This window comes from Lolium rigidum, chromosome 6 (genome assembly GCF_022539505.1).
Source record: "Lolium rigidum isolate FL_2022 chromosome 6, APGP_CSIRO_Lrig_0.1, whole genome shotgun sequence".
NCBI lineage: Eukaryota > Viridiplantae > Streptophyta > Magnoliopsida > Poales > Poaceae > Lolium > Lolium rigidum.
The window spans coordinates 204,166,545-204,180,603 of NC_061513.1; the positions used below are offsets into that span (position 1 = coordinate 204,166,545).

The 14,059-nt window shown below is 41.0% G+C and overlaps 2 protein-coding genes across 2 annotated transcripts; one reads left to right on the top strand and one right to left on the bottom strand.

Annotated features, from left to right (window-relative positions):
• The first annotated feature begins 3,423 nt into the window (after positions 1 to 3,423).
• On the top strand, positions 3,424 to 5,004 carry LOC124659369 (histone-lysine N-methyltransferase, H3 lysine-9 specific SUVH1-like). The gene has a single exon (XM_047197263.1). It carries the CDS (start codon positions 3,481 to 3,483, stop codon positions 5,002 to 5,004), a length of 1,524 nt encoding a protein of 507 aa, XP_047053219.1. The 5' UTR covers positions 3,424 to 3,480.
• A 1,231-nt stretch (positions 5,005 to 6,235) lies between these two features.
• Positions 6,236 to 8,589, bottom strand: LOC124661328 (formin-like protein 14). The gene is made up of 2 exons (XM_047199189.1): positions 8,298 to 8,589; positions 6,236 to 6,636 (listed from the first exon to the last, which is right to left on the bottom strand). The coding sequence occupies exons 1-2, from the start codon at positions 8,545 to 8,547 to the stop codon at positions 6,482 to 6,484; spliced, it is 405 nt and encodes a 134-aa protein (XP_047055145.1). The 5' UTR covers positions 8,548 to 8,589; the 3' UTR covers positions 6,236 to 6,481.
• Positions 8,590 to 14,059: the final 5,470 nt, after the last annotated feature.

The window sequence follows — 14,059 nt, forward strand, 5'->3', positions numbered from 1 at the left end:
CCAAATGATGATACAAACGAGGTATCCTACCCTTCTGTGCTTCTGTAATGCATTGAATGCTTATTTATGAGCAAAACTTGGTTTTGCTCAGGTTGATTTGGCGTATACCTCACTCCAGCTCCTAGAAATGTGTTGATGTAGAGGGTTTGCTTCTGTGATGATCTTATGCCTGCCCTGCTCCTCCTAGCAAGCCTGTGGTGCTTGATTCAGTTCTGTGGCTGTGAAGATTTGTTGAACAGCAGTGGATGCTCAACCTGTTCTTGTGTTCTTGTGTTCTTGTGTTCTTGTGAACTTACCCAGCTGTTGTCTGTCGATGAGCTGCTGGTTCTGGCGGTGGAAAAGGTTTTATATGAACCCTGTGTTGATCTCCTGGTCGACAGCAAGGTCTGGCTACTCTTGGTGACACACTGACCTGTGTGTGTGTGTTGTGATGCATGCACACTGCTTTGTGAGCAGTCTAGCTGTGTGTGTGTGCACATGCTTGGTATCTGGCGTGTGTCTTGGCTGAGGATGGATCAGCTCGGCGGCTTGGTTCATATCCTCTCCAATTTCCTTTATTTCTAACCTGCCAAGTGGCTATGCCACTTGGCATAACTTGTTTTCTTTGTGCTGGTGTGCAGGGATCAAAATGATGATCAAAGGGACATGAAGATCATCAAGCTCAAGTGTCTAAATGAATATTAGCTTGTAGTTTTAGGTTAAATCATTGAACTGTAATTTCCTTTTCTTTTCTTTTTCTATTTTTCCAATTCTTGTAATATGTTGTATAATTCCTTTATTTCAATTGTGAATAATGTAAAGACAATGTATAATGTGTGATAATCAATAAAGCTCAAGGTTTTGTCTAATGAGCTTTACTTATTGTTTGTATTATTCATAATGTGTTTTATTTACAATTTACTTAATGAATTTCCTCATAATTGAATTATGGTTATTTATTTAATGTTTGAATTTGAAATTCAAATTCAACTTTGGTTTGAATTCAATCATGCAACTTAAATTTGAATTCAATCATGCAACTTAAGGTTGTGATGCAATATCTCTTCTCTCTTCTCAAAACCCTAATTTAGTTGAGTAGGAACAAGTTTGTCGCACTCTCGAAACCCTAACCTCGTAAGGTGTCGAGAGAGAAACATGTCCCCCTTCGATGCAGTTTTGTTTTAAAAGCGCGAAATTTCCCCAGAATTTACGATGCAATGCACATCCCTTTCTAAAATCTACCCCTCGATCGTCTCTAAACCTGGGACATTACAGGAACCCACCCGATTCCGAACTCCAGATGCCGCTGGCTCCATGGTGGATGCCAACTGTCATTGCCTAGTCGACAATAACCTCGAGGAGGTACCCTCATGGAAGGGGGAAGAAGATGGGGCCAAAGGGCGGAGAGCCATCGGGACGGTGGTACGCAATTTACACAGTTTCAGATCACGCTGCACAGAGGGTGCTACTTGTCTGGAATTATCTGGGCGATTACGCGTTATTACGATGATTTGTGGTTGTGCCTCGGGCTCATAGGATCATGCTTATAAAGACACACGAATCTGGGTTTCTATGGAGAGTCCTACCTAGAATACAAGTTGTCTAACTTCGGAATTGTCATCATTGATCCTGCTACCTTCGTGGGCCTTCACAGATCAAACTCCTGGCGCATGTTAGGGTGGATCCGGTTTCTTGTTTCTGGGCTGGACATCATCCATCTTCAATCAACAATAACTGGACTATCCATGCTGCCACCACCATCTGTGAGCCACCTCGACTTGCTGGATCTGGACATCGATGATACACCTATAAAGTATACTAGAACATTTTATTTTCTTTCTAAAAGGCAAAATGGTTAACATAAATATATTTCTATATTTTAATTTCAAAAGAACTTCACGTATCAGGCCCTTTATGAAGGTGCCATAGGATTTTCATGTAAGCTTTATCTTTTGTGATGCACAGAGAACCACCGCACCGCTGTTTCAGTTAAGCAGCGTTCCAGTAAAATCTAGTAGCGACATGAAGTATGAGCCAGAGCCGAGTGACACGAATTCCCTTCTGAGCCCGTACACGTGTGCAGTGCATTGAGACGACTTAGTCCTCGAGGAGAGACTCCAACAGTACAAAATGCATTTTCATCTCTCCAGCTTGTGAGACCACTTCAGACAGAGAGTGGCGCACATCGCACACCAGAAAGTGCTTCATTGGGCCGGGAGCTTGCTTCGACGGCATCGATCGATTTCACAAGGTTTCTCCTGTTCTGATCGATGATTCTTTTCTCCCTCACTGTCTCTCTTCCTGTTAATCGTTTTCAGGTTTTACCGTCGCGTGGCCATTTACACTTCTGATTTGTTATTTCCTAGTGTTCCCCGTTATGCGTTGAATAGCTTCAGATGAAATTTTAGTTGCGGACATTCTTAACTTCTGGTTGAGGCGCAGGAGATCCTCACCTGTTGTGATCCATTGTAGTATTTCTATAATTATGTTTTTGTTGAACGGCGGCTGCTCTTTTGGTTAGTTTGTATGTGAGGGAATGACATGCTCAAATATCAATGCACTCCCCATATGAGGATATATCTCCTCAACACAAGTGCAAGTTAGAGTAGTACCCAGTAGAGTAATACTCCTTCACTTTCAAAATAAGTGTAGCGGATTTGTCTAGATTTATCTAGATTTGCATGTATCTAGACTTATTTTAGTGATAGATGCATACGAATTAAAAACCTGCGACACTTATTTTGGAAAGGGGGAGTACAATAGTTGTAAAAACATCTGCATGTTTTCTATGTTCGATTGCTGCATTTCGCAACCCATTGTGTTGAGGTCATGTTCCCTAATTTAGGAGTTGATTTTCGGTTATGAATTTACAGATTATATATTATCTGGTCATTTTTCCTTTATATATTATCTGGTCATTTGTCTAGTATCACAGTAAAATATCAATGTCAGTAACTCAGTATACATTCACCCCCCGGGCTGTTCAGTGATACCTGTGTTTGCTACTGCCAGGAGTTGAGTTCATTCACCATGAAGAGATTGAAAGAAGAAGCAGTATCTGATGAGGAGCAACCCATGAAACCGAAGCCATTGCTATTACTAGCGCCGATGTTCCCTACTTCTAGTGGACATGCTGTGGCAACTAAATCAGTTGATCCACCACTACTTGATCTCACGCCATTCAGGCCCAGCTCCTCATCAGCACCGCATTCACCAGCTCCAGCTTCATTTGATGCACATATTTGTTTAAAAGGTGAACCAATTTCGGGGGCATTTTCTACACCCCATCATGAAGATGAATCCTCGCGTAAAGATTACAGGCGTTCTCGTGAGCTGAAAAAATTAGCATCAGTGAGGAGGTCCACCAAGAGGGCCCGACCGGCTAAAGTTTCCGACCAAGCTAATGTCAAGCTGAGGTCGAGAAAAAGTGTCCCTAACAAAGAGCTCTGCGTTTGGCAGCCCCCCTTATCAGATAATCCAAGGGAGTCCGTGGAACAAATCATGATCATGTTCGATTCTCTCCGGCGCCGTACAATGCAGTTGGATGAGAAGGAAGATTCTAACAAACGTGCTGACTTGAAGGCTGGTGGTCTCATGATGCAGAATAACATGAGAATCAATAATGTCAAGATGGTAGGACATGTACCTGGTGTTGAAGTTGGCGATATTTTCTTTTTCAGGATTGAAATGTGCATTGTTGGTTTACATGCACCAGCCATGGGCGGCATCGATTACATGCCTGTTAATAGTGTCGGAAAAGATGAGAGTCTGGCTGTTTGCATCATTTCGTCTGGTGGCTACGATAATGAAGAAGATGATACAGACATTTTGGTATACACAGGACAGGGAGGCAACAGCCGGAAGAAAGAGAAGCATGACCAGAAGCTTGAAAGAGGTAACCTTGCTCTCATGAACAGCAAGAACAAGAATACTCAGATAAGGGTCGTGCGCAGCACACATGACCCCTTCCGTCACTCAGAAAAGATTTATATATACGATGGGCTTTATCGCATCAAAGAATCCTGGATGGAAAAGGCAAAGAGTGGTTTTAATGTTTTTAAGTACAAGCTGAGAAGGGAGCCAGGGCAACCTGATGGAATATCAGTTTGGAAGATGGCTCAGAAATGGAAAGAAAATCCCGCCACAAGAAAAAACATTATACAGATGGATTTATCATCAAATGTTGAGAACATTCCCGTGTGCGTAGTTAATGATGTCGGCAATGTGGAAGGACCAGTCCACTTCAATTATGTTACTGGGGTGAAGTACTTAAGACCACTTAGTAGGGAAAAGCAATTACAAAATTGCAAGTGTCACCGTGTGTGCTTGCCTGGTGACCCTGATTGTTCATGCGCACAACAGAATGGCGGCGATCTTCCATACACATTATCAGGACTGCTTGTGAAGCCCACTCCAATACTTTACGAGTGCTCTTCTAGGTGTAAGTGTTCTGAAAACTGTCGAAACAGGGTCACACAGAAGGGCATCGAACTGAACTTTGAGATTTTCTGGACTGGGGACCGTGGATGGGGTCTCCGTACTTGGGATCCTGTCCATGCTGGTGCATTCATCTGTGAGTATGCTGGTGAAGTCATCGACGAAACCAAGGTGAACATCGATGTTAAGGAAGATGATTATATATTTGATACATCATGTACAAGTGAAAAGGTTTCGAGATGGAATCAAGGTACAGAATTGCTAGAAGAAATAAGTAGAGGTGCAACAACTGAGAACACTAAAGATTTACCTATCATCATAAGTGCAAAAGATTCTGGCAATGTGGCCCGATTCTTGAACCATAGTTGTTCTCCGAATCTCCTTTGGCAGGCGGTACAGTATGACCATGGGGATGATAGGTACCCGCACATAATGTTCTTTGCGATAAAACATATTCCTCCGATGACTGAACTGACCTATGATTATGGTACAAGAGGGGCTCCTCCTGGCTTTGAGGGCATATTTCCTAAAGCTTGCAAGCTCAAGCAATGCCTCTGCGGTTCTATAAATTGCCGAGGCTATTTCTGATAAATCATACGTTAGGCATGAATGAACCAATCTACTAAACAAGGTAAAAACTGTTATCTCATCTGTACACCACACCGACACATCTTTTGGGTTCTGTGTTCATGCTTAGCACCCATGTGCTAGATTTTCTCCATTATATTCTTTCAGCGTTTTTCATACAGTATGATTGGCTACACATAAAATTTTCGTTACTTATGAATTTGTTATGCATGTTTACACCCAATACTTGCGGAAATGAGATTATTTGTCTCCCAGAAAGATCTGTCAGTAAGACATGCTTCTTGAACTAAACTTGTCACATGCTTCCTGGATTTGTGAATGAATCCAAATAATCTTGCCTACAGTAAATTAAGTAGCCATAGCAGGAGGCGAGTTAGGCAAGATTAGCCTCAAGACACTACTATTTTCTGTCAATTGGTCTGCAAAACATGAATAGCTCAGTACCATTACACAATTGAACCCCTTTGCCAGCACACACATTCTTGTCACTTTTTTTCCCCCTAATGTGTAGGGTAAAATATATTAGAAATTCCAACTTCGCCTCATTTATTCCCTGTCTTTCATTGCCCCTCTTCAACTCTTTGACCCCAGGCACCTTTTCAGGTTATTATGCTGCTCCAGTACATCGCACCTGTAGTCGACTGTCTTACTTTGCTTTAAGAGATGCCGTAGGTATATCTGTGTTTTGGATGCTGATGAGAAAGGCAAAGTAATCAGTGAATGCGGAAAATGGTGTGGCTGGCATGAGGGTGCTCAGTTTCTGGTTATGTTGGTGGAAACCACAAAGACTAAAAGCCTGTAATCGGTGGCATGACATCCTCGCATTTTGTGGTTAAACATCGCTGAACCACTGATTGTGTGTACCCCAGTCATGTGTTCGTCAGGCAAGTATGTCGTGTGTAAATCTTGCCCTAGCAATCTTCTCAACCAGCGAGCACCATATACTCTGCTGGGTTAGTTTTACCTATGTGGATGGATGAGAAGAATGACTGTTTGGTTTCCTGCCTCATATTCTGTGGTGAAAAGGAGCAAATGTGACTGTTGCATTTCAATTGAGTTTCTGTAGTAGATGAATATGCAGTGAAGCAAAAAAAAAATTGAATTTTCAGAGTAGAACTATGAAAATAACTTTGAACATACCATGTTAAGAAAAGTGATTATCCTGCCATATTACTTCAAAATGCCTAACTAATATGGTGTGCAGCTACCCACACCTGCATACGTAGTCCAATGAAGAAAGAAACATGGGCAACCTCAGCTATAATAGTATACAACTTTCACCCACCTAGAGGGGTATATCTCGAAGAGAGGCTTCGCAGCCATACATGTCTCACAGTTACATCTATATAGACTAATCCACTGTATCTGGGCAAGGTACTACCACTTGTTTGTTTATACAACATACAAAAACATATATATCCATTTTGAAAAACAAAAACATATATATACTGACATTGAAATCCTTCCTTGGGCACCTTCACTTGGATTTATTTTGAAATCGTCGGCGCTTCTTGCCCCCTGAGTTATTACCTCCACCCCATGCACTGCCCCAGAAAAACAACGACATCCAGAACAGAACTGCAAAGAATATCCGCGCCGTATCCTGTAATCTTGACAACTTTTCTTGCCAATCTGGTCAAGAGAAAAACAACATCAATCATGCGAAGTCATACCACGTGCATGCACACACTATGTAGGACCAACAATCTTGAGAGACTATCGTACAACAGAAAGCCATATGAAAATGGAGAGTTAAAAACTGATGGATAGTGAACTCATAAGACCATATGCTGTATTTGCTGGTTAAAAGCTCAAACTGATTGACTGTTCCTGCTCATAGCTCCAGATGCAATGTCTCAACAACAAAACCAGCATATGTTGCAACCTATTAATGCATGACATGCATACAATGAAGTTCCGTGGCGCTTCTAATAAGTGTTGATGCACTTCACTAACCAGCATACATATTTCTTTCATAAATGATGCACCAACACTGAGAGGAAAAACTGATCTGCCCTGAAGTTGCAACTTAGGTTTAAATAACATAATCCTATCGAATTGTTCTATAAGTATAAACTTTTCATAACCACCGTGGAAAGGAAAAGATTTTGGAAGTGATTATGTTTTCTCATGGATGCAACGACATCTTAATTGTTTTCTTACATAGCATGCATATTCAGATCTTCGAAATTTGCTATGTTATATGTCAAAATAGGCAACCTTCAAGTAAGATTTACAAAGGGATATCTAGCCCCCTGGTTGCAAGATGCGACAGTCTTTGCTATGGAATGTGGTTTCAATAGGGTGGTGTTGGAGGTCGACTGTTCAGAGCTGGTGAGACACTGGTTGGAGCGAGAGTCTGCTAGGTCTATCATTAAATCTATACTAGATGGATTAGCGAGCTAAGTGTGTCTTTTATTTCTTTTAGTATTGTTTTTGCTTGTCGTGAGGCTAACCATGCGGCTCACTCTTGTGCAAAATATGGGTTACTGCAAGAGGGGTCGTTTTTATGGGATACTGAGCCAACTGCCCTTCTTTTGCAGTCTTAGGACTGATTGTAACACTATGGTTTTGAATTAATAAAGCTCCCAAAAATTCCACTTGCAGTTCTCTGGTAATCTTTTATGTGAACTCAGTTCAGAGTTTAGACTATCTGTATTGACCAACTAGACTCTGAGGATATGATAGCGCTCCAAGAATATGGGTCTATTTCGACTGGATAGATCAGATCAACCAATCAAGAGAATATAGAAACGATGTTGAGGAATCATGGAGGCATTGAAAATGATAATATGTTCGGTAGGACCAGAAACATATATGTAATATTCTAGAACTGTGGCATTCATCTAAAAAATTAGAAGTAAGAAGTAATCAAAGAGGTCCGTGGTGGGTGCAAAGAATATGCTTGTTGCTAGCGGCCTAGCGCTAGGGTAAGCTCGTTTGAAACATGCAGCAATAATGCAAGAGTGACACATAGATCAGCTCAAAGGATCAAACATATAAATTGATCCTTACTACTACAAACAATTTCTGCAATGGTGGTGAATAAAGCCTATTAATAGCTTTACAAAATTCAGTGACTAGAAAGTAGAGCAATATTTTACTCAGTGAGCAAAAGATAGTTTTCCTGTTTTTTTAAAACTGGGTTTAGTGGTTGTTTATATTTAGGTTCGAGATCGGCAACATATACCTGACTAATCCTCTAGAGTTTCATATGACGAATCCCTAACTACAATTGATTGGGGAGTAGCATAAAAAGTAAAGTATGCAAAAGGGTGAGGGGGTGGCCTTACCTTGAGGAGGAGGAGGAGGCGGAGGCGGTGGCTCGGAGGAGGGCGGCAAGGGTCTGGCAGCGCTTGGGCAGCGGGAGCTAGGCCAAGAACGGCAGCCACGGCCCAAGGGAAGAAGAGAAACCGCGGCTGGAGGTGGTGGCGTTGATTTGAAGCGGAGGCGGGAAGGACGGAGTGGTGGGAGGGCAGAGCAGGTGCAGGTGCAGGTGGAGGAGGGGAATGGTGGAGGAGAAGGGGAGCTCGCCGTTGCCATCGGGAGAGAAGGTGGGTGGGGATGTGACTAAACAGAATTACTGTCTCCAGCACCGATGAATCCAGAGGGGATAGTGCCGCCGGGAAGCACGACTAGAGTCATGGGCCCAAAGCATGGCCTGACACGAAACAATTGGAGCCTGCAGCAGGCCGGGCTTTTCCCTCTTTTAGGCACGTGGGCCGGCCTAGGCACACACAAAATTATGTTATTTAGAGTATTTTTAGTTTGCAAACTTTTTTTAATTGCTTTTGGTACATAATTTGAAACATTGCAAGATAGATTTTGGTACATAATTTGAAACATCTTTTGCAAAATGAGAAAACCTAACTAGTGGGTTGTGTTGGCTTTCGCATTCTTTGCTGCGAAGAAAGAACACCCACTCACTTTCGCCTTCTTGGATTCGATGGAAGAACATACCAGAAACCTGCACTTGTGGCTCCAATTGGCATTTGTCATTCACTGCAAAGAAAGAACACCCTCAAACCTACAGCTGGCCATCAATGTCTTCGTTGGAGTCGTCGTTGTGTTAGTGCATGTGGTAGGATGAGTCGTCAAACACACTAACCTGCATGTCGCCATCGCCTTCATAGTGGCAGAGCAGCAGGCATCCGACCTCTAGGCTGTGGGCGCGGGCAAACTTCTCGAAGCTAGCGTCGAGGTGCAGCTTGCCTTGTCCGTCGAAGAGGACCTCTCCGAGCAGCCGGCAATAGCCGCAGCTGGCTTCCCGCATGTTCGCGGCGGCCGGCTCATGGCTGGCGAGAAACTCCGTGAACTTTCCTGGGAATCTCTTTCTATCGAGAGGGTCCTCGGTGATGTGGATGACGAAATCAAAGTACATGGCTTGCGGGCACTCCCAGTCTGCAGGGGAGGGAGAGCATGTAGGCTACGGTGAGCTTGCAGGTGCTGCAGATCTAGCACGCTCATCCATGCCCCTACGCCAGCCACGGTGTCTGCGTTCGTGACCTCAACCCCTAGGACCCGTCATGGAGCGCGTGGGGAGAATGTGGATGGAGAGAAGGTGGATGGCGACGCAAGGGTTGGGGAATGGGGAGGTAGATAGGGTTTGTGTGAGGAATGGATGCGCCAATGCCCCATTTTATACGCCGGAGGCAGCCGAAGCGGTGGCGGCGCGCATTAAGGAGGGTAGCCTTTGTTAGGCCTAGGGAACCTACATCGATGTGCGATGATGACGTTGGGACTCCAAGTGTAGAGTGTTGTGTCAGCAGATTAATTATTTCCCCACAAGGGTGACTCGAGAGTTATATCAAACTCTCGGGGAATTGAGTAAGTTATTTGTCTTCCTCTTCTTCTAGCAATCATGCAAAGCAAAATAAAGTCTTGGGTCCCCAATTCCACCGTGTGGTTGTCAAGCACAAGATTTCATATTAGTAATAGTAAATAAAAGTAGTAACACAAGTAAAGTAAAGTAGACACGCAAAGTAAACTAAGTAAAAACAGTAAAGGAGTGATTGCTTTTTTGGGTTTTGTGTGTAACAAAGAGAACTAAATATTTTTGTATTTTCAGATTAAAATAGTGATGCAAATAGAAAGTAAGATAAATTCACTAAAAAGGTGTTTCTTATGATTAAAATTGGACTAGGGTTCATGGGTTTACTTGTCTACTCTCTCTTTAAAGTTGTAGTGGATAATAACAATTCATCAACATGATAATAAGGATAGGACTTCAATATGTGTAAGGTACACATTCATATGAGCATCATCCTAACATAGAGATGATGCAACACATCTCTCTTATACTCCACAAGAAAGAGAAAACTCCAAGTAATCTTGTATTATGAATTAACAGAGCATAGCTATAAGTACTTTGACATGATGTTTGAATATCAAATATGCTACCTTGACCAAACAAGATCATCACTTTTGTCACGTGACTAACATAGCACATGCATTCACTTTATCCCTAGTGAGGTAACGAAAGAAAAGATAAAGCCATAAAAGATCATGAATTTATTGTCACTATTCAATCACTAAAATCTTGCCACTCCATCTAACACACACATCTGCCCACACATGTTCTTGCATACTAGTTGGAGAACGGGGTACATAATATGCATCTATCAATACATCTTACACAAAGTAGAGTCAAATATCATATCACAATATCATAGAATAAAGATCCACCACATAGGAATTACATATATGATGACAATAATCATGTTGGACAACACATATGGTACTAAGATCTATGAAGAACATGAGAGAAATAGATCAAGCTACTGGCCACAAACCCATAGTCCATAGGTGGACTACTCCTCCTTGATCATGGTGCTGATGAGAGGAAGACATTGAAGAAGGTGGAGATCCCTCCGAGGTGGCTCCGGCGGAGTTTCCCCCTCCAATCTTCGTTGTTGCGGCCTCTATTTTTGTGTTTCTGTGTTTCTACGGCGCTCTCCTCCAGAGAAGCCTTGGAGGTCATATATATAGGGTTTTTAGATCAAAATAAGTCAGTTCACGAAAGAATCGAGTGAATCGGACGATCAACAGTGAAAAGAGGCAGGGTGGCGCGCCCCCCTTGCTGGGCGTGCCACCTGCCCTCTTTTGGGCCTCCAAGCCCTCCAGGTTTGGTCCAAGTACCCATGTTGCTTCTCTTGATGAAAAAAATGACGTCCCCAAAATCCTAGCTCAATTTGACTCCGTATAGGTCTCTGAAAGTGAAAAATACACAAAACAGGGGTTTCCTATTCTGCAGTTATAACCCAAATAAAGGGGATCATTGGTAAATCCCCATAAATTAATATAAAACATGGAAACAACATCATATATGTTGAAAATATGTGGGAATATGTGTTAATAAAGTATAAAGTTCATGTATGCATTTTACATGCACCAACATCCCCAAGCTTAACCTATGCTCGTCCTCGAGCATAAAGGTTATAAAACTAACATGAACTTTTGAGTTCATTATATTGCTTCTATGTGATAATGCAAAGTCTTACAATGTTAAGTCAATAAAGAATAACAATAAGCAATATGAACTCATGAAGTGATAACTCTCACATTCTACAAAGCATGCATAATAGTAAATAGCGTTGTAAGAAAATAAATGTAAGTGTTATGAACAATAAAGCATGCTTCGATAATCCTATATAAATTGTTTGGAAGAGTCATTGTCCTATATTTTGATTCTCTTGACTCTTGAACACAAGAAAGTAAGTAGGGAATATATGTGCTAGTCCTTCAACAAAACAAAAATGTAAAGAGAGCATAAAATAAGATATTGAGATATGCAATTCATGTCAACAATACTCATAAGGATGTGGTTCCATGTATCTCAGAGTTATAGAGATACCTATGATCCATGTGTTTTACCTCTTAAAAGTAAGTATTGCCTCACGCCCGAGCACTTAGATAACCACACCTTGTATTACTCAACTTTAGATTACCACATACCTTTCTCATCTTGTTTTAACCAAGAACAACACAAAGGGGTACCTCCATGCCACCTGTACAAAGGACCTTACAAGATTTTGAGTCTCAACTTATAGGCCATCCATACCGAGACAAACATGGACAACAAATCTTGTGAGCACCCTCTCTAAAATATCTCTCTTACTTTTTTATCTCTATCTTATTTCTGTCTTTCTTTTTTGATTGTCTTTCTTTTTCTTTATTTGTTTTCTTTTATCTCTTCCTATTGAGGATGCTCGTGCTGAAACTTCCACCATAATCATTAGTGGTACAAGAATAATATGCTTGCTGCAATTTTCTTCAAAGATAAAATAATTCTTTTATGTACCAGAGAGCACATAAAGTCTACACATTCTTAGCAAATCAAAAGATTCAAGAAAAATCATTTTGGAACTCACAAGAGTGGTGCAAACATTAAGAGGCAGCGCAAGAAATAAGAAACTCCCACTTTCTTTCACAACTTTTAACATCCAAATGGGTAAAAACTTGGTACTTTATTTAAAAACCATAGAGTAAACAAAAAAAGAAAACTTCTTGCAACAACAAGAATGCAAAACCAAAACCAAATATAAAACATCTTGGGTTGCCTCTCGTAAAGCGCTTTCTTTATAGTCATATAGCTAGGCTTACTTACTTGGTTTAAGTTGTACGGAAATCATGTGGTAGCTTGAACCTTGGTGGTTCCTCCTTCTTCCTTGGAAAGTGCTCCATACACTTCTTATGTGGGAATTGGAATTTGACATTCCCCTCTTTTGAATCAATAATGGCCCCTGTAGTTGTCAAAATGGGTCTCCCAAGAATTATAGGACTAGAGGTATTGCTACCCATGTCCATGACAATAAAATCCACAGGTACATATGTCATATGTAATTCTACCATAACATATTATTAACTCGTGTCGATGTTTTTTTAGTTGAATCATCAGAAATTAAAAGATCTAAAGGGAATTTTTTCCATATTTTTAAGATTAAGCAAATCATATAGCTATTTAGATAAAATTGAAACGCTAGATCCTAAATCTAGAATAGCATGGTGTGTCTCTTTGTCTATAGCAATTAATATCTTGGGGATACAACCATCCCAAGCTTAAGTGGTATCATAGCTTTGTTGCTATACCTTTCTATCTTTTCTTTGATAACATAATTTAACATATAAGAGCCAAACCTAGCTTGTTGAACTTGTAGTAGGATATTTAGAGAATTTTTCAAGAATAGCAATTAATTCATGCAAGCTAAATTTATCGAGATTTAATAATGGCTCTCTTATTTCACTAAGCATTTTTACTTCTTCTATTTGTTTATCATTTGCAATCATAAGTGTTTTTTCTTTTCTTCAAGAGTAGTAATATTTTCTTCTTCATTTTAAACAGGTCTGCTGATGCAGGTTTGCTGTTCATTCCATTTATATGGCTTGTATCATTTGAGTTGTTTCGATTTGTTGTAATATTTGGGTTTTTCCTGTTATTGTAATATTTGAGCTGCTTTTAGAGTTATGGTCTGTAATAGTGTATTATATTGCGTTATTTCTCATTAGAGCTAATGATTTAAATGGGCTACCCAATATGTGCAAAATTTCCTAGTTATAATGGGCCAAACAAAGAGCTTGTTAAATTAAAACTATGTTGTATGGTATGCCCATATTCCAGCATTAAAGGTCGTAACATTTGCCTTGCAACCAATCAATCATGTGGGCTTTCATTAGATGCCCAATCAGCTGAAATCTTGTATTTAAATTGTCGACCCAACGACATTTGAGAGGCCGCCCAAATGAGATATTCAACTGCAATTAGTGCCCATCATGTTGCAATATATTGGACCGGCTATCGTATCTTAAAAGTACGGCCCACTCTACTAATGGGCCGGCCTTTTAACTAAATGATAATTCAATCAACATTAATGGGCTGACCTGCTTCTACCTAAATGGGCCAGCCTAGTTATCCTGTTGACCGGTCAAATGAAGATATTCGGTCCGACCCACGTGCTCAGTGGGTCGACCCAGTTATGTTGTTCACCGGTGATGCAGACATCCCATCTATTGATACAACTGATGTACCTACGGCCACACATATACAAGGACCTATTAC

What these genes read in the sequence shown, in the direction of transcription:
- LOC124661328 (XM_047199189.1), bottom strand. Translation starts at nt 8,547, where the DNA reads ATGGCAACGGCGAGCTCCCCTTCTCCTCCACCATTCCCCTCCTCCACC. An exon ending in GCCTCCTCCTCCTCCTCAAG is followed by an intron (nt 6,637 to 8,297) that starts GTAAGGCCACCC and finishes TCTCTTGACCAG; the next exon opens with ATTGGCAAGAAAAGTTGTCA.
- LOC124659369 (XM_047197263.1), top strand. Translation starts at nt 3,481, where the DNA reads ATGATCATGTTCGATTCTCTCCGGCGCCGTACAATGCAGTTGGATGAG.